The following is a 20,885-nucleotide window of genomic DNA, read 5'->3' on the forward strand; positions in this document are numbered from 1 at the left end:
CATATCGTGTTTATGTATAATGTGCATTTTGAAAAGCAAACTCTTCGTTTGTGGTATTTTTATATTTAACAAAAAAAAATTATTTACATATCCCAATTTTAAAAATACAAAATATTGATAGATACTGATAAATTTAATTATTTCTAATTCAATTGAGAATTATGCGATTGCAAATTTGACCGATTTGTAACCAAGCGAAAGTACGATATTTGTTAAGCCATTCCATTTCGTAATTTTTCCTGTAACTAAACTTGTTGACTAACCTTGCAAAATAAAAGTGTCCGTTCCGCGGTTATCGCCGCTAATCTTCAGTTTAACTTTTAAAAGTGTATCTATGCAAAAAAATAAATCCTTTTAATTTATGGCCAATTGCTTTTAGCAAGAGCTGATTTAAGCAACTGTGTCGTCGACAATCGATGTACTGCACGAAAATTTGAACAGGTATAAAGAGATGGTAATTCCCATTTGTTTTTTTAACCATTTATAATGTTCGATTTCAAAATGCCTCCTATGCCCGTGACCATTACCTGGATCCGATGGTGCTCCACAATCAGTCTGTTCTAAGCTTTTGTGAAGTGAAGTTCGTTAAGTGGTGTGCTGGTGATTATGTTGTTGATAAACTTTTTCATAGTTTATTTATGTAACAATCAGTAATAGCATCATATCGGATAAATCAAGGTGAGAACTATTTAAATATGAAAGTTATAAATTTTAATCACTATTCTTATTAATATTTACAGTAAGAAAATGGTTATTTTTTTTCAAAAATCTAAAAATTCATATAATTTTTCAAATGTATTTGAATACTAGAATATTTCACGATTTTAATATTCGAATAATTCATTTGAAGAATATTTGGAAGCCCCAGTACCAATATCATACTACACGAAGGATATTTTTGGGCGTAATTCATTTCCCCATATTATCCTATTGGCTTATTGTACGGCGTGCTACGATCATATTATATAAAGAATATTCATTTTGTTCGTTTGACAAAAAAATAAAATCGAAAAATCGTACATTCGTATTTACATATCGTGTATAATAAAATACTAAAAATTTGGGCCTATATACATTTTATACGTACATATAAAAACACATTTAATATAATATGTCTGGTATATTTAAGATATTACATACATGTATACAAAAAAATAAACATTTTTGTATACAATATACAAACTCCGGTTTAAGCAGACGAAAAGTTAAAATTAAAATTGTCTTGCCTATTAAAAGGTTACTGATCGCTTCAATGGCGGGAAACACTAACGGTTTTTTAGGGAAAGGGAGGGGATACCTTATTTTTCACATATTCCATGGGATTTTAGTTTCTTTTCGATTTAAAATTATTAAAATGATTTAACATGAGTTTTGATCGCAGTTTTATCTTAAAAAATAATCAAAAAGCATATAGCAACGTCAATATTCATATCCGATGCTGTCAAGCGATTTACTATAAATAATGGTGCGAAAGTGGTGGGAATCATCAAGTTCGCCGCAGCCCCCAGAGCAGCTCCAATTGCCACAAACGCCAAACCCAAGGTAGCCCCGGTTTTCCTCAAAAAGCCCTCTGACTACCCAACCGTTTACCGCAAACTCATGAACCGTAATCTGAAGTTTGAATCTGTCTACAACAGTAGCACCGCCAAAATCACCCCCCTTACCATTGCCGATTACCGAGAGATTACGAAATTTCTTGAAACAGAGAAATTCCAGTTCTACGCCCATCCCCTAACAGAGGACAAACCTCTTAAAATTGTCATTCGAGGCATTAATCCCAGCTTCACTGAAACTGAAGTCCTCAAAGAATTAATTCACCTTGGCTACAAAGCCACTAAAGCCACCGTCATGAAATCACGACGTGACAAGCGCAACATGCCCATGTTTACGGTCGAGACCACACGCGACGAAGAGGGGAAGAAATTGTTCAACCTCTCCAGCATCTTCGGACAACAGGTTCGTACTGAATCGCTCCGTCGCGGAGACACTGTACCCCAGTGTCACCGCTGCCAGGGCTTCGGACACGGCTCCTATAACTGTCACATTGACCCCCTATGCATTAAATGCGCAGGCTCACACTTGACCACCCAGTGCGACTCCAATATTACTACCCCAGTCTGTACTAGTTGCAATGGTGCACACGTTTCCAGCTATAGAGGCTGCATCCTCAACCCTAACAACAAGAGCAAGAAAAGCACCCGCCAACCCCGAAACCCCACACCCCCCCAACCTCCAAAACCACACCACCCACATTACTCATATTCCCAATCAAACTTCCCGCCTCTAATTTCCACCACCCCAGACCCCCTGCCTAAAATAGTAGCCCTCCCTAAACAAACCAAAACAATCCAGAACCAAAACTCAACACCCTGGACGACTGAAAGCTTCAACCATATGCAGACGATGATGTCGACCATCCTAGCCCTACTTACACAACAACAAAAATGACTCGATACCTCAAGATCGTTTACTGGAACGCTTGCAGCATACTCAGCAAGCGGGTCGAATTCGAGCAATTCTTGCTCCAACACTCTATTGATATCGCACTAGTAAACGAAACTTGGCTCAAACCTGGCAATCGACTACACTTCCCAAACTACACTACATACAGAAACGACAGAATAGGCAAAGCCGCCGGCGGCACTGCCATATTCATCAAACACACAATTCAACACAACTTGGCCCCGCGGCCGATCACCACAGGGATAGAACTGACATCGGTAGAAGTCTGGACTAACACTGGCACCCCACTCATCCTCCACGCAGTTTACAACCCACCGAAACAACACTTACTCACCACAGACTTGGACAAAATATTCAACACTAACAAAGCCACCATTGCCGCAGGCGACCTTAACGCCAAACATTCCAGATGGAACAGTCAAGCCACTAACAAAAATGGGAAAACTCTCCTAAGTTATTCCCAACTCTCAAACCCAAAAGTCTCCGTTACGGCCCCAGACGAACCCACAAGAATCCCCACTAACTTCAAAGGCAGACCTGATATCTTAGACATCGTTCTAACTCAAAATTTTCCAGGTGCGCAGTCCTTGACTGTAGTAAATGATCTCTCTTCCGACCATCACCCGGTCATACTAGAACTCACCAACACCCCCGTAACTATAAACCCCATCCTCCGCAGTACCATATCTTGGGAGAAATTCTCAACTCTCCTTCATCACACCGTCACTTACCCCCACTCGATTCACACCACCCAAGATATAGACTCTGCTATTAACGTACTCACTGACGAAATACAGTCAGCCCTTGAAGCCAGCACCACCAGCACACCCCACTCTCCCCTGCACCCGCAAGCTTTACCCCCCGACATTCGCGATCTTATTCGCCTTAAGAATAGAGCTAGGAAGGCATTCCAAAGGAACAAGGACCCAATCCTCAAACAGCGAATGAACAGACTTCAACAAGACGTTAAAAACGCCTTGTGGCAACTACGAAACGACAACTGGGATACCAAACTCAGAGCGCTAGAAGACGGACATAACGGTTTCTGGAAACTGTCAAAAATCTTCAGAAGCAACGGCAATAGGATCGACAGGATCAAAGTTGGAGACAAGTTTGTCTACTCCACCGCCGATAAAGCGGAAGCCCTAGCTGACAGTCTCCAGGACCAATTTTCTCTCTCAAACTCTAACCTGCAAAGCGACTTTTGCCAAATGGTTGAAAGCTCCGTCAATAGCTACCTCGAAAACCCAGCCCCAGTACCCATTGTCGCCACCTCGCCGCTTGAAGTCCTAAACATCATCAAAACCATCGCTGCCAAAAAGGCCCCTGGCCCTGACGGAATTTCCAACAAAGCTCTAAAAGAACTCCCTCAAAAAGCCATCGCTGCACTCACAGCTATACTAAATGCCACCAACAGAATCTGCTACTTTCCGAGTCAATGGAAACTCGCCAATGTCATTCTCATCAGAAAACCCTACTCGAACCCCTCCCTCGCAACAAGCTACCGACCCATCAGCTTACTATCCTCACTGAGTAAGATCCTGGAACGGATCTTAATCTCAAATCTCAATAGCGAGATCACAAAAATTGACCTTCTTCCCAAAACACAATTTGGCTTTAGACCCCAACATTCTGCCGTTCACCAGATTCACAGAGTCGTTGAAACCGTGATAGACGGCTTCGACCGCAACATGTCTACTGGAGCAATCTTCCTAGACATTTCCAAAGCCTTCGATAAAGTTTGGCACTCTGGCCTCCTTTACAAAATGATTGCTGCCAACATCACTCCCCACTCAATACGATCTATCGCATCCTTCCTAAGGGAAAGGAAATTTCAGGTCAAACTCAAGGACCACATATCAACCCAGCGAGGCATCTCCGCTGGGGTACCCCAAGGCTCCATCCTCGGCCCCACGCTATTCAACCTCAACCTGAGCTTCAAACTGCAAAATTTTCGTTATCGTTACTTCGCCCCTCCGCGTCGACGGCAGATGTCTGTATTGCACAAACGCGTGTACGTTGCGGTCGTGTTGATAAATACACGCGGATCCAAATTTTTGTCATTCGCTCGCCGTCTCTCGCACCGTGCGCCAGCCCGCGCCGTGCTCGCTTTCACTCCGTCGCTACACACAACTCCAACTCGTCATGTCCGGCCGTGGTAAAGGAGGCAAGGTGAAGGGAAAGGCAAAGTCGCGCTCCAGCCGAGCTGGTCTGCAGTTCCCCGTGGGCAGGATCCATCGTCTGCTGAGGAAAGGCAATTACGCGGAGCGCGTGGGAGCCGGAGCCCCCGTCTACTTGGCCGCCGTCATGGAATATTTGGCCGCTGAAGTCCTCGAGTTGGCCGGAAACGCCGCTCGCGACAACAAGAAGACCAGAATCATCCCCCGCCATCTCCAACTGGCCATCCGCAACGACGAGGAGTTGAACAAATTGCTCTCCGGAGTGACCATCGCTCAAGGAGGCGTCCTGCCCAATATCCAAGCTGTCTTGTTGCCCAAGAAGACCGAAAAGAAGGCATAAACGATTAACAAGTCTGTTGTCTACATCAAAAACGGCCCTTTTCAGGGCCACCAATATTTTTAAACGTCTGTTCGGTCATGACAATATTTTCGTTACTGCAATTCAAAAATTGTCGTATTGAATTCGAAATGGATGCTGATAAAATAAAAATTTAAAATTAGTCAATCCAATCAAATGTATATCAATATACATATAATAAGATCACATATCCCTTTTACCCGTTCATTATGGAAATAATTTAGAAGAAATGGTGCTTGAACGAGTTACGTGATTCATTACAGGAACCATACGACTGGAATCATATTTTACTAAAATCCCAATACATCGGATCTTGATCACAACCATTTTTTTGTAATTCATTAAAATAATTTAATGCATTTGTGGCCGGTTCAAAAATTGCATAAATGGTTATTATTTAACATCTTTTCAATAATCACAGACTCAACGCTTAGAGATATATGAATACCACTCTTCAAATAATTTAGAAAATATAAAAAGTAATTTAGAACCTTATGAATCATAAGTTATGATATACTGGCAACTGTCATCGTAGTTTGTCTGTCTAAAGTGTTCAAGCATAGTGTTAATTTAAATTTCACGTTTTTCCGATTGTCTTTATTATCTTAATTTTTACAAGGCTCGTTATTAGCTTTTAAATTATCATGATTTGTAATACTTTCATCTTCGAAATTATATAGAAATATGTTGTATTTAAAATAAAGAAAAAATAAACGCTAAAAAGCGAATATGAAGCTTGTAATAAAACTAAGAGCTATGGAATCGAAGTTGTAATAGTATATGCCAACTATTAGTCTCCAATTTTGTTGAACTAAAATCCACTAATTGTATATTTAATCAAGATCACAAACTTTTCAATGATACGGACATATGAAAAGCACGTATTCGGATGCTATTGCGAAAAACGGACTAATTCCAACGGCGCCTACTGCATTCAATTGATTTGAACGTGAAATTCATACACACTATGAACGTACATACTTGCTGATTTATTTATTATTTCATACGTTGATGATCGATCCCTGCCCTGCTAAAAACATCATACGCATCATGTGATGAAGGTGCCGAGCCGTGACAAAGAATCTATTTTTTACTAGATACTGTAGATCATGAGATTTTGTATGGCCGTTCAGATTAGAAAATCGCGACTGAAAACTATATTCGTAAATCATGAGAAATAAATCCGAAATATATTTGTTGTGGCCCTGAAAAGGGCCGTTTTGATTAATAGTAGGTCAGTAGATATTTAGGCGCGTTCTCCGCGGATACGTCTGGCCAATTGGATGTCTTTGGGCATGATGGTGACGCGCTTGGCGTGGATTGCGCACAAGTTGGTATCTTCAAAGAGACCGACGAGGTAAGCCTCGCTAGCTTCCTGGAGAGCCATAACAGCAGAGCTCTGGAAACGCAAGTCGGTCTTGAAGTCTTGGGCGATCTCACGAACCAGGCGCTGGAAAGGCAGTTTGCGGATGAGCAGTTCAGTGCTCTTCTGGTAGCGACGGATCTCTCGGAGCGCGACAGTTCCGGGCCGATAACGATGGGGCTTCTTCACTCCTCCGGTGGCGGGCGCACTCTTGCGAGCGGCTTTCGTGGCCAGTTGTTTGCGGGGAGCCTTTCCTCCGGTGGATTTACGGGCAGTCTGCTTGGTACGGGCCATTGTCAAGTGTGCTGAAGAACGTCTTGTCCGAGCGAAAGACGCACGTCGAATGCGGTTTCGGCCGCATTGCACAAATATTTATAGCATATGCGAGTGCTGTGATTGGTCAGTTTGGGCGGCAAACGCTACCACCTGGTGCGTTTTTACAGTAGCTCTCAAACTGAGAAGATACATGATGCAGAATTTATTTTGCATTCAATAATAAAATATATTTATATTTTAACATATGAACTTAATATAGTACCTGCTTAGATATTAAATATAAACATTTTATATCCTAGATGTTACAATTAAACTTTTTTTTTCGATTCGAATTAACCCTTTGAATGTTGAGCAACGCCGATTGGCGTTTTTCCAACAAGTCCATAAGCTTGAAATATACGCCGATAGGCTGTTTTTTGAGTATATAAAAAATAAATAAGAATACTTACCGCTAAAAGCCTTTCCAGGTAGTATTGAACATGGGTCGTGTAATCCGTGTCAATGTTTATAAAGACTGGTTTAGACCGGAATTTCTGCATTTATAACTATATCAGAATTTCTCGATGGAAATCCCTAACTGCTGAGTATTTTAGATTGTGCCTTGGCACATATGTGGATTGTGAGCATTAGATTTTAACAACAATTAAGAAGATGCAACTAGTTTTGGAACAACACATTCATCAATAGACTTATTTTGTTTATTTTATATTGTTGCAAGATATATTAGAGAGTCTAAACACACCTTTACAAATCTCGAAATCATCGGCGATAGTTATTTTGAGTGGTGATTTTGGGTTTTTATACCTGCTTTCAGTGGTGTCACCTTAATGGTTTCCTGAAACCCGTTGTTAGAAATGAAATGATTCCGGAAACCCGTTAGAAATTTAAAATTTCATATAATTTTTTCAAAAATTATACAAATCTTGAAAATTGTTTTGAACAGTTACAACTTCGAAAAGGTCACAGTCGATTACATACAGGTAAAGAGAAAAGACCTTTTTTGAAATATATATACATATATATATATATATAAATTTGTATAAAAAAATTTGGAAACTCGTACCAAAATTGGGGTGACACCACTGCCTGCTTTCTATTGGATTTCTAAATAATTTTAGATGCAAATGTTGGCGAAATTTTCAGCATGGCGGGCTTTCAACAGAAAAGAAGTCAGCACCCAAAGGGTTAAGCGTCCCGATTCCAATTACACTGAGCAACAAAAAATCACGTTTTTGAGTTACCAGAGCGGAGACTAGCCAATCTTTACTAAGTTTAACCCACTAAATTCGAATATGATATTGATTTTTGTTGGTGGGTGATTGTTTACGAGATATGAGCGTTTAAAAAGATCCGTGATTTTTACAGTTTTTTGGTATTTGCGGTCTTTAACTCAAAATTTAGGATTGTAAGGCTCAAAGTGAGTATTGGAATAAATAGTGAGATAATTTTCCTATTTATTGTTATATTTCATTGCTTTAAAATACGTTATCGTTTCATGCTTTCGTTGTGTATATGGTTGTAGCGCGTAATATTTGGGTGCAAGCGAGATGGCATGTAGTCCGACCGCTGTACTCTGTAAGGTGGATTACAATTGCATTTAAATTGCAATTACCACTTGAGTTAGTACGTTTAGATAAAAAAAATATTGAGATAGAAAACCAATCCTTATAAACGTGGTGAAATAAAAAATTTGCCAAATAAATGAAACGGAAAACGAAAAAAAATATATTTTTGACTTTTAAAATTCGCTAGACAAATTATTAGAAGTATTTTAAAGCAATGAAATATAACAATAAATAGGAAAAATATCTGACTATTGATTCCAATACTCACTTTGAGCGTTACAATCCTAAATTTTGAGTTAAAGACCGCAAAAGCCAAAAACTGTAAAAATCGCGGATTTTTTTAAACAATCATATCTCGTAAACGATCACCCACCAACAAAAATCAATATCATATTCGAATTCAGTGGGTCAAAATTAGTAAAGATTGGCTAGTCTCTGCTCTAGTATTTTTTTTTGTTGCTCAGTGTTATTATTCACCATCGTATTGGCGGTATTGATTTGAATACCTATTGTTGATAAAACCGCGAAAAAGGGCAATGTTTGAAATCTATCGGAATAATGTAAGATATAATTATCTATGTAAATAGCTAAAATTATATAAATAAATAATACACATATCTTGTTCGACCATGAGCGAAATGAAATATATAAGAGGTTTGTAAAAACAAAATCTACATTCAACATCACCGAGAGTCCGATCCCATATAACACGTTAGATAGATAGGTCAAGGGAGTGTCACTACCCTAGAAAACTATCGATAAAACGTAGCCACAAAGAAGAAAATCTACATATGTTTCTAAATAATAAATTAATTAGTTGAAAATTTCGACCACGTTGAGAAGCACTGATTTTTTTGTCAAACACTGAACGTGTTTGAAAACTAGTGAAATCCCGATTGATTTTTTTATTTTATAATTTTAATTAATTCACATATAAAATGTAATAAATATTACTATTCCTCGTCGCAAGTTTCTGTTGGCATCGTATGCATTTATTGGGAAAATTGGTGATAATGAGTCACTGCCGCCGAAAGTATAAATACGGGCGTTTTCTTGTCGAGACTCATTCGCTCTAGGCTTGGGCATAGTAGTTCGCAACTGAGATCGCTCAGTTTAGTTCGCCGCTCCTAAACGAACTAGTTCGCTCTTCTAGTTCGCCAGCTCCCAGCTCGAATCAGTGAAAGGCAGATCGTTCGCTCGTTCGTTCGTTCGTTCGCGTGATCGTTCGCTCGTTCGTTCGCTCGCAGATCGTTCGCTCGTTTTGGCTCGATGAAAGAATAACACATGACGCAAAAAAGAAAACAAAAATAATCAAATTTTTTATATTTTTTTAGAAATAATCAACAATTATATAACTATTAGGTACTGGTTAGTTCTTATAAAAAATATCACTTACACTTATAAAGTTGTTACCTAACAATTAAACATAATGACTTGTTTGAGTGAGATCGTATGTATAAAAAAAAATAAAATGGAAAAAAAATATTACATATTACTGTGTAAAAATATCAATTTGGACACTTTATTCGATGACAGTAGTGTTCTACGTTCATTAAGGACTTGACCCGTCGCTGAAAAAACGCGTTCGCAGGGCACAGATGTTGCTACGACACAAAATCTTTTCAAAACATACGCGTAAACGTGAGGGTATATCAAACGACGTTCATGCCACCATTGAAGCGGATCTTCTTTACGATTTAGATACTCTTCATTTAGGTATTTATCTAATTCGCGAATGCCAGCAGCAAGCTGGTTATCTGGCCTAGTAATTTTTTGTATCTCTTGGTCGTATTCATCCCATATGCAGCTATTTTTATTACTAGGTATAGATGTTGATGCGTCGCTGGAAGTAGGAACAGCCTCTGGAGTATCCCCTTGAACTAATTGTACTTGGCCGATTTTATTTCTAAGGGCTTGTACTACCATTTCACAGGCTCTTTGATTTTTGAATCCCCTCGTCTTAAATCGAGGATCCAAAATCGTACACTCTGCGTATAACATATTCTTCTCTATATCTTTGAAACGATCTTCCATGCCTTTCTTTAGCAGAGACTGCACATCAACTATTTTTGTATTGTAAGAAACATGTCTTTGTAAAAAATTTTTTAGTAAATTACATAAAATTATTATTTTAGATAAAGTGACGTTTTTCTCGGCACTTATTTCTACGGTAATCTCGTAGAATGGACTGAGTAACGGTAAAACTTCCTCTATTACTTCCCAGTCCCCTTCATTTAAAGTTAAATCAGGGCGTAGAAGTGCAACGGTGGCAATCACTGCATCCTTTACCTGTACTATTCGCTTGAGCATGTCAAAAGTGGAATTCCAGCGGGTTTGTACATCCTGCTTGAGCTTAAGAACAGGCAAATTCATTTGCTGCTGCGTAGCAGCCAATTTATGTTTTCCTTGTGTGCTACGATTAAAAAACTCGACAATATTTTTAACTCTTCCCAAAACGTCACATATCTTTTTCGTAGCTTCTTGTACAACAAGATTTAGAGAGTGAGCGAAACATGAGATGGACCGCCAATCACCAAGTCTAACAGCAGATAAGATATTTGCTGCATTATCGCTAACAATGGCGGCAACTTTGTGTGAAATGTTCCACTCTGCCATAACAACTTTCATAAAGTCGCACAAGTTTTGACTAGTATGTCGCTCTTTATAATTGATACAACCAAGTAATACTGAGTGAAGTTTAGTCTCTTCATTTATAAAATGAGCTACAATAGCTATATAGCTGTCGTTATTTCTAGACGTCCAACCATCAGTACTAAGAGACAACGCTGGTGCTGCTTGTACCTTTATTTTTGCTTCAGCCATGACGTCATTGTGAATTCTTGACATTAAATTTTCCGATAACGTTTTTCTTGATGGTAGTTTATAGCCTGGGCATTGAGAAACTAATTCAATAAGTTTACGAAATTCTGTTTCTTCTACGATTCTTAAGGCGTGATGCCCTTTAGCTACCATCTTGACAAGTTGTTTATCAATTTGCTCAATCTTTCGAACTGGCGGTGGTCTACGAATGTATTGGGTCATCGATTGTTGGGAGTCTACTATATTTGATGATGCTGAAATTATATTCTCTGATTCACATGTGCTTTGACTTGATTGAAGTGAGTTTAAACTAGGTAATATCGGTGTTTGTCTTTCAGCAGTTAATGGGATCAAAAGGTGTTTTGTTTTCATATGTCGGGTTAAATTACCATTAGATCCACCCGCAATACTTATTATTGTTGAACAATGGTTACATTTCGCTTTTTTATTATCAATGTCTTCTGTAAAATGAGTCCACAAGGGGCTATGTTTTCTTTTTGATGACATCGTAACAAATAGCCTATAACAAAACACATTAACCCTATACGTAAACTATTTTTAAAGTATATTAAAGAAATGAATAAATTGTTATTATACATTAGAAGCATAAGCTACCTGATAACGACAGAGTCTTATTATTTTAAAATTTGTTTAACGTTCGGTTAACGTCACTCTCGTTCATTCGGTCACAAACTAATGAAATTCTTGTGTAGTTCGCGAACGAACTGTCTTGTGTAGTTCGCGAACGAACTAGATCGTAAGAGTGAACGAGCGCATGTGCAGTGAGCGAGCGGCAGTAAGTGTTGTGCCGTCCCACTCTCGCTCATTCGGTCACGAACTAGTGAACTAAGGAACGAGGAGTGAGGGAACTAGTTCGACTAGTTCACCTGTGGGAGCGCTCTTACGACCTAGTTCGTTCGCGAACTACACAAGCCTAATTCGCTCGCCAGAGTTCGTCCTGTTCGGACGTCTGTCTAGCTCTCGCTCTCGTTCGACCGACACTTCACTGATTCAAGATGACTGGTCGCGGAAAGGGAGGAAAGGGGTTGGGAAAAGGAGGCGCTAAACGTCACAGGAAGGTGTTGCGAGACAACATCCAGGGCATCACCAAACCCGCCATCAGACGTCTCGCTCGCCGTGGAGGAGTCAAGCGTATCTCGGGTCTGATCTACGAAGAGACCCGAGGCGTTCTCAAGGTGTTCCTAGAAAACGTGATCAGGGATGCCGTCACCTACACCGAGCACGCCAAGCGCAAAACCGTCACTGCCATGGACGTGGTCTACGCTCTCAAGAGACAAGGTCGCACCCTCTACGGATTCGGCGGTTAAACAAATAAATGAATTGACATCGTAAACAAATAAAAGGCCCTTTTCAGGGCCACCAAACCATTTACAAAGTTTTCGGTTCTAGACTTTCATCTGAGCTTCATATTTGATATTTACATTACAGATTGCGCTTAATAAAATTTATCAAGCTACTACCTTGCGTACATTTACGCTGTAAGCGATATATCGGTAAATAAATTTATTTCATTAGGATTATGATGACCTTGTCTTAACTTATTGGTGAACGAACATCTCAATTTCATTTTAGCATATTCTTTCGTTTATGCGTCCTTCGCATCTATTTCTTTTCCTGATCCTTGGCGAATTTTCGTGTATTTAAAGTTGTGTCACATAAAAAGATCGAAGAATGTCGACAAACCCTGCATCATACATATATATGTATGTAGGTGGGTTAAAAAAGAACACAATAAAAACGTTGAATTTTCTTTATCTTCGTGGATTTAATTCCCCCATTGACCGACTATTTACATAAATAAATAGCATGTTGGCCATTTAAGATCATTTATTAACCCTTAAAGTGCTGACGTCTTTTCTGTTGAAAGCCCGCCACGCTAAAAATTTCGCCAACATTTCCAAGTAAAATTATTTAGAAATCCAATAAAAAGCAGGTATAAATATTGTAGCTAATCCACAAACAAACCCTAGATCTTTACCCTAGATAATTATCGTTGAAGATTTCGAGTTTTTTAAAGATGTGTTTTGACTCTAATATATCAACAATATAAAATAAACAAAAAAAGTCTATTAATGAATGTATTTTTCCAAAACTAGTTCCATCTTCATTGTTTTTAAAATGTAATGTTCACAATCTAAAATATGAATCGAATCCTAGATAATTCTCTAGATCGATAGGCATGGATTGAACTCAGAGGAATTATCATTAAAAATATTAACCACAAGCACAATCTAAATACCAATCCACAATCTAAAATACTTAACAGGTAAGGATTTCCATCGGGAAATTCTGCTATGGTTATAAATTTAAAATTTCCGGTGTAAAACAGTATTTAAAAACATTGACATGGTTTACACGACCCATGTTCAATGCATTTTTTTTCAATGCTACCTGGAAAGGTTTAGTGGATAGTATTGAAGAGTATTCAAAGGTAAGTGGAGTCAGGTCGAGGTACAAGAAAACACGCAGGCAGGTTCCAGTTCTTTATTGCTGCTCGTCCGGTGGAGGTCAGGATCCGAATGCCACCGATCGAGAGCGTACCGTTCTTATATCATAGAGCGCTCAGCGCATACACGTTTATGACACGTCAACAAGTACAGTCATTGGTCAAGGAGTCGGGTGTAGCCATTGGCCACAACGCCCGACTCCACCATTGGTCGGCGTCATCATGACGTCACCGGTCCACGGGGCGTCTCCCTATGCAACGCTACACAACCCCCCTCTTAAGAGAGATCGTCCCGATCGACCCACCAATTTACACCTTAATTTACACATTAATTTACACATTAATTTACACATTAATTTACAATTACAAAACAGCTACATACAATTACAGTCAATATTCGACGGCCTTATACCTTGCGAGTCTATCCAGGTGCACCACCATTAATCGGTTTGAGCCGTCGAATTCCCTGCGTATCCTATATACTACGTCACTAAGTTTAGTCACTATGGTGTACGGTCCTTCCCACAACGATTGCAGCTTTGGTGAAAGCCCTGGAGTCTTGGCAGGGTTGTACAGCCATACTCGGTCACCTGTTTCGTACGCCGGTTCGGTTCTGCGGACGTCGTATCGCGTCTTCATACGGCTATTCTGCATCCGGAGGTGGGCTCTGGCGAACCGATGTACCTTGGCCATGCCTTCGGTCAACTTCGTGGTATATCGGTGTGGATCTTGAGGTTCGCTGTCTGGTGGAGGGCCCCCATATAGTAGGTCCGCCGGCATGCGCAGTTCTCGTCCGTACATCATGGCTGCTGGTGATGCTCCTGTCGCATCGTGTTGGGCCGCTCTATATGCCATGAGGAAGTGCGGAACCAGCGTGTCCCAGTCGTCCTGCTCGTCGTTGACGAACTTCGTCAAGTGCGCCCGCATGGTTCGATTGAGTCGCTCGACCATTCCATCGGACTGAGGTCGGTATGGTGTTGTTCTCGTTTTGTGTACGCCCAGCCGGTCCAGTGCCTGACGGAACAACTTCGACTCGAAGTTTCGTCCCTGGTCAGAGTGCAGCTCGTTCGGGACGCCTAGCCGCGTGAACACTTGTTCTACCAGGGCGTCTGCTACGGTCTCTGCCTCCTGGTTCGGTAGTGGAATCGCTTCCGGCCACTTCGTGAAGTAGTCCATAGCCACCAGTATGTATCGGTTTCCTCGTTCGGTGGCCGGGAGTGGACCCAGAATGTCGACTGCCATTCGTTGTAGTGGCGTCCCCGAAAGGTACGGTTGAAGTGCCCCGCGATTCCTTCGGTGTGGTCCGTTGTGGGCCCCGCACTGTGCGCATCGTTCGCACCACTGGGTGACGTCGATTCGACACGTCGGCCAGTAATATTTTTGGCGCACGTTTCGGTACGTTTTATTGATACCGAAGTGGCCCCCCGTGGGCGCGTTGTGCATCTCCCACATGATTTCGGGTATCTTCTCAGTCGGCACCACCAGCTGCTTTGTGTGACGTGTTCCCGCGGTGTTCTCCCATCTCCGGTACAGCTTACCGCCTTCCACCTCCAATGCGTCCCATTGGGTCCACAGTATTTTCAGTTCCTGCTCCTCAGCAGATACTGTTTCCCACGGTGGTCTCGTTCCGGCGTTCTTCCACTCGACGATTTTGTCGATCGTCGAGTTTGTCATCTCGTTGGGCAAGATCCCTACGAGGGCTACTCGTGCTTCCGGTTCTGCGGGTTCTACTGGTTCCGTTCGGGCCGAGTCGTTTTCTTGATCGGTTGTCTCTGCGCGTGAGCATTTGGGACACTCTTCCGTACACGGCCTTCGCGATAGTGCGTCCGCGTTCCCGTGCTTTATCCCCGGTCGATGAATGATGGTCACGTTGTACTGGCCCAGAATTTCCAGCCACCTCGCCAACTGGCCCTCCGGTCTTTTGAAGTTCTTCAGCCACGTTAACGCTGAGTGGTCGGTTCGTAACGTGAACTTCGAGCCCGATAGGTAGTGGTGGAAGTGTTGAATGGCTTTAATTGCCGCCAATAGTTCTTTTCGGGTCACGCAATAGTTTTGTTCGGGTTTGTTCATTGTCCGGCTGAAATACCCGATCACTTTCTCCACCCCCCCTTGAACTTGAGACAAAACTGCACCGATGCTATGTTGACTGGCGTCGGTGTCCAACACATATCGCTCTCCCGGCTGGGGATACGACATAATTGGCGTGGTAGTCAGCGCTTCTTTCAACTTTTCGAACGCTTGTTCGCACGTCGGTGTCCACTTGAACTCGCGCCCTTTTTCCGTTAGCTGATGGAGTGGTTTCGCGATCTCGGCGAAATTGCGCACAAATTTTCGGTAGTACGTGGCCAGTCCCAGGAAGCTGCGCATTTGGGTTTGTGTTTTCGGAGTCGTCCAGTCCCGCACGGTTTGGACTTTCTTCGGATCTGTCGAAATTCCTTCGGCTGACACTCGGTGTCCCAGAAATTCGACCTCGCGGCAGCACAATCGACACTTGTCTGCATTCAATTTAAGGCCGGCTGCCTGTATCCGTTCGAACACATTGTTTAAATGCACCAAGTGTTCGTCGTAAGTTTTGCTGTGCACGATAATGTCGTCTAGATACACGAGGACATTGCTTATGTCACCGACCACTTTTGTCATTAACCGTACGAACGTCGCTGGCGCGTTACACAACCCGAATGGCATCACTTTGAACTGAAACAGACCGAACTCTGTTACGAACGCTGTCTTCTCGCGGTCTTCCGGGGCGACCGGTACCTGCCAGAATCCGCTCTGCAGATCCAGTGTGCTGAAATAGCTCGCTCCGTTCAACTGGTCGAAAGTGTCGTCGATCCTCGGGATGGGGTGTGAATCTATTTTGGTGACGGTGTTCAGTTTCCGGTAGTCCACGCACATCCTTAGCGACCCGTCCTTTTTGGCGACCGGAACTACCGGTGACGCCCACGGCCCGTGCCCCGGTTCTATCGCGCCCTGCTTCAGTAAGTCGTCGATCATAGCGCGTACTTCCTCTTTCCGTGCTAGCGGTATCCTTCTCGGCGGCTGTTTCATCGGCTTCGCGTCTCCCACGTCGATGGTGTGGACCGCCTTGGTGGTCCTTCCTTGGTCCTTCTCGTCCCGGGCGAACGCTTTCCGATTTTCCCGAATCATGGTCTCGAGGCGCCGTTTCTCTTCTGGCATAATATCGGCCCTCTCGAGTAACGCCGTGATCTTCGGGTGGGGTACTTCCCCGCGGATGCTCTTGACAGCAGGAGCATTTTTCTTGCCTTTCTCGCGTTGCACGCCCCTGATGATACACTTCTCCTCTCCGCCCAACTCGAACGTAGCTCGGACATGTCTCAGTGCGTCCAGTCCCAACAATATGGGATCCTGGATATCCGCCACCGCTACGTTCCACGGAAACTTTTCGCCCTGCAGATTAAGGGTCACCCGTATCCATCGGTGGATCTTGATGGTTTGGCCCGCCGCTTGCCGCGCTCTGCTGTAATGGCCCTTCACGACGGTGTAATCTTTAGGAGAGATCTTCGCGAACAGTTCCGGGTTGATCACCGTGATGCACGCCCCGGTGTCCCCCACCATTCGACACGGCACGCCTCCGATCTCTCCTTTCACGACAAACGAGCCGGCCGTGCCGCTGCCGTCCAGTTTGTTCACTCCGGGTGTTTTGCGTGCACCGGTGATCGGTCTGACCCGTAACAGGCCGATCACTGCTCGTTTCCCGAAGCCGCCTCCTCCTCGTCGTCTTCATCCTCGTCGTTCGTTGGCTCCAGCTTCCGGACCCTCTTCTTGCGGCACAACCGGCTAATGTGTCCCGTTTGTCCGCAGTTCCAACACGTTGGAGTGGTAGTGGCTGGTCGCGCTGTCTGGTCCGATGACACCCATCGTGGGGGTCGCACGGCCGGTCGAGATGGTCTGAACGCTCCCGCGTCGGGACGTACCGTTCTCGACGTTGGTTGTGCCGACCGTTGTTCCTTCGCTTCGAAGATGACGGCTTGTCGTGTTGCGTCGGCTCTGGTTATCACGTCCGCTGTAGTCGGGGTGATCCGGAGCGCGCCAAGTTTGGCCCGTAGACTGGGGTACGTGAAGGAGTTCGCCGCTATGCACACGGTCATGCGTTCGACTGCTTCGGCGTTCGTGTGGACGCCCTCCAGCATGTCTTCGCAGAGGGCTCGTATCGCGTCTACGTGGTCCGCGGCTGGTTCTTCCGCACTCCATCTTCTCTGTTCCGCTGCCGCATGGCATGCAATCGGTGTGCCCTGTCGTCTGAAGCGTTGGGCCAGCTCTTCCGTCAAGTCATCGTAGCTCAGCGTCGATGGCAGCTGACTGGCGAAAATGGCGGCCGCACCTCGGAGTTGGCAGCACAGTCGGTCCTCCAGGTTCGTCGTCTCCTTGTTCAGCCGTGCAGCAAACTCGAAGTGGTTGAGGAAGTCCTTCCACCGTTCAGTACCGTCGAACGTGGTGTAGTCGTACCGGTGGGAATGTTGCCGCACCCCGTACGTGTCTCGCTGTGTGGTCCGCCTGTCCTCGTAACATACCTCTGATCTCCTCGGTGGTTCTGGATGTACGTCGGCTTTCGGCTGCGTTGGTGTCGCAGACTTCTCCCAGGACTGCAAAAACGTGGCGAAGGTGTTTTGCAGGGACTGGACCTGCTCTTGGCAGCTCGCCATTCCCTGGCTTAGCTCCTTGTAGCTCGGCTCCGGTGTCCTTGGCACCCGGCTCCTCGACACCCGGCTCCTCTGCTCCTCCCGTCTCCGTCCTCCGTTGCTCAGCTCCCCAGGGCTTTGTTCTCGATTCGGCTCCATTTCTTCCGGCAGCGATGAAGACCCCGAATCCGCACCTTTGTGGCTCCTTGTCTCAACCATGTAGATCCCACTTCTGACACCAGTGAAGAGTATTCAAAGGTAAGTGGAGTCAGGTCGAGGTACAAGAAAACACGCAGGCAGGTTCCAGTTCTTTATTGCTGCTCGTCCGGTGGAGGTCAGGATCCGAATGCCACCGATCGAGAGCGTACCGTTCTTATATCATAGAGCGCTCAGCGCATACACGTTTATGACACGTCAACAAGTACAGTCATTGGTCAAGGAGTCGGGTGTAGCCATTGGCCACAACGCCCGACTCCACCATTGGTCGGCGTCATCATGACGTCACCGGTCCACGGGGCGTCTCCCTATGCAACGCTACAGTATTTTTATTTATTTTTTTATATAAGAATACAACGCCTGCCGGCGTATCTCTGGCTATATTACAAAATAAAATTGGTCCATGTATTTTATTTTATTTTATTGTCACAATCAATACACACTCGCCATTACAGATTTGCTCCAATGCGACGGGTGTACGTTAATGAAATACATAAACAATCAGAAATCAGAAATACAGTTGTAACGTACGCCCCCGCAGCCGAAGGAGTGGGGGGAAACTACCCCCGCCCTCGGATGCTGGGGAGTGGGAGAAAGTACCGCTACTTTCTCAGCTATAAAAGAAGCGCCCTTTCCTTCGGAAGTCGAGTCGGACCACAGCTTTCTCTGAGAACTGTCGTTTCCTTTAGACTCCCATCTCTGCTGGTCTTTCCCTGTTCAGTCAAAGCCACCCACTTCACCCCACGTTACACTGGTGTCAGAAGTGTTTGACCTGAGCCGCAAAAGGAATACACCACGCAAAGATGCCCCCAAAAAGGAGACAGGCATCTCCTCACCAGTTGGACGATCCATCACGTGTGGAACGTCTGGAGGAGCAGATGGCGCGACTCGTCGCGCTTCTCGAGAGGGACACCACAACACGCACGCCAGCGATTCCGGCAAGCCCTTCAACGAGGGTCCCAGCGGTTCCGGCGAGCACACTGAGTCCCTCGTCATCAGTATGCAGAAACGACGCTACTCCACGACCTGTCACCGACCCCATGCTAGGAAGCACCATCCACAAGCAACCGACCGAGCTTCCTGTTTTCGACGGAACGGGCGACGTAGAACGATTCATCCGCGAATTTGAAATCGTGTCACGAGCCCTACGCTGCGAACCGACGGCAAACTCACTCATTCTCGCTCTACGAGGTCAAGCGAGAATATTCCTCATCGACGAAGTACCGAAAGAAGCGTACGAAGCGTACGAGGAGCTGAGGGAGAGGCTGGTGAAGCGCTTCAAATCTTCGCCACACCCGTACGACGCATTCCGTGACCTAATTTCCCCGTCGATCCGCAACAACGACGACATAGAAGCTCGGTTCGCGGACATCCGTCGAAAAAGGATGGAGGCCTTTCCAGAGCCTATCCCGTTGGACGTCCTGGACAAGATACTCCTCATATTGTCGTTTCACGACGAGGATATCCGCGCTGCCGTCTTCACCGCAGATCCGAAGACCCCACTGCAGGAGCTGTTACGGCTCGCAAAACACGCGAGGGATGCGAAACGGCTGAGGAGTCAAGGGAGGGGGGCGGCCAACAGACCAGCCCAAGACCACCAGCCTCACTTCAATACCGCAGCTCGAAACGCCAGCAGACCTCCCTGGCAAGCGGAGGGCCGTAACGGCAACAGACCGCCCTGGCAAGGGCAAAGGAACTGCCGAAACTGCGGAAGCCCACAATGTCGCGGGCGGAACTGTCCGAAGGTACGGGCAGTCGAGAACGCCTCCGACGAGGAAGAGGTGCGATCCCAGTCGGGAAAAGAATAATGGTCAGTTCCACACGGGCAGGACTGATCATCGAAAATGAAGAAAAGCCCGTCCCAGTGTTAGGGAGCGTCGGCGACTCACCTTTCGTATTGGACACCGAAGGCGAGATCGGAGGAGTACCATGTAGGGTACTGTTGGATACCGGGGCAAGCGTCTCCGTTATCTCCAGCAAACTGTTCGCCAAAATTCCCCGCGAACATAGAAAAAGGGTGAACGACAAAAGGGAAAGAATACGAGTCGCAGACGGTCGACACGTAGCGATCTACGTATGGGCCGAGACTACGTTGGCAATTAAAGGCACACAAGCGAGATGGAAATTTGCCGTCACTGATTTCTCCTCAGAGGTCATCATGGGGATGGATCTCCTGCGCCACCTCAATACGATCGTCGAACTGGGAGGAACCACGACAAGGGTCACTTTCCGGAACGAAATTGCGCCCCATCGACCAGTAAGTTCAGTCCATTCGTGTCAGGAAATAAAAAGACACGAACTGAACGGAAAGCGACAAGACGACCTGCCCCGCCAACTGGACGCTGCTATCATCGACCTACCACCTGGAAAACGGTCGACGATCGTCAACTCCCTCCTCCAGCATCGACAAGCCTTCGCCCAAAGCGAACGGGACTTAAGCCAAGTCCATAAAGGGAGCCATCGAATAAATAGCGGCGACGCCGCCCCCATCAAACAGGCCCATCGCAGAATACCGCTGCACAAGAAGACAGAGGTAC

The 20,885-nt window shown here is 44.6% G+C and overlaps 4 protein-coding genes across 5 annotated transcripts; 2 read left to right on the forward strand and 2 right to left on the reverse strand.

Moving 5' to 3' along the window:
* Positions 1–4,608: 4,608 nt before the first annotated feature.
* On the forward strand, positions 4,609–4,985 carry LOC143909051 (histone H2A-like). Its single transcript, XM_077426942.1, has one exon. The coding sequence runs from the start codon at positions 4,609–4,611 to the stop codon at positions 4,981–4,983; it is 375 nt and encodes a 124-aa protein (XP_077283068.1). The 3' UTR covers positions 4,984–4,985.
* A 1,251-nt stretch (positions 4,986–6,236) lies between these two features.
* Positions 6,237–6,693, reverse strand: LOC143923196 (histone H3). Its single transcript, XM_077446749.1, has one exon. It carries the CDS (start codon positions 6,656–6,658, stop codon positions 6,248–6,250), a length of 411 nt encoding a protein of 136 aa, XP_077302875.1. The 5' UTR covers positions 6,659–6,693; the 3' UTR covers positions 6,237–6,247.
* A 2,661-nt stretch (positions 6,694–9,354) lies between these two features.
* LOC143909235 (E3 SUMO-protein ligase ZBED1-like) lies at positions 9,355–11,532 on the reverse strand. Its single transcript, XM_077427142.1, has 3 exons — positions 10,323–11,532; positions 9,702–10,268; positions 9,355–9,470 (listed from the first exon to the last, which is right to left on the reverse strand). Exons 1-3 carry the CDS (start codon positions 11,530–11,532, stop codon positions 9,355–9,357), a joined length of 1,893 nt encoding a protein of 630 aa, XP_077283268.1.
* LOC143909032 (histone H4) lies at positions 10,293–12,353 on the forward strand. Of its 2 annotated transcripts, XM_077426922.1 has the most exons (2): positions 10,293–10,313; positions 12,042–12,353. In XM_077426922.1, the coding sequence occupies exon 2, from the start codon at positions 12,042–12,044 to the stop codon at positions 12,351–12,353; it is 312 nt and encodes a 103-aa protein (XP_077283048.1). In that variant the 5' UTR covers positions 10,293–10,313. The 2 variants fall into 2 exon arrangements, with proteins under 2 accessions (XP_077283048.1, XP_077283047.1); XM_077426921.1 differs by lacking the exon at positions 10,293–10,313 and having other exon boundaries at positions 12,017–12,353.
* The last annotated feature ends 8,532 nt before the right edge of the window (positions 12,354–20,885 follow it).

Source organism: Arctopsyche grandis, chromosome 3 (assembly GCF_051622035.1).
Source record: "Arctopsyche grandis isolate Sample6627 chromosome 3, ASM5162203v2, whole genome shotgun sequence".
Lineage (NCBI taxonomy): Eukaryota > Metazoa > Arthropoda > Insecta > Trichoptera > Hydropsychidae > Arctopsyche > Arctopsyche grandis.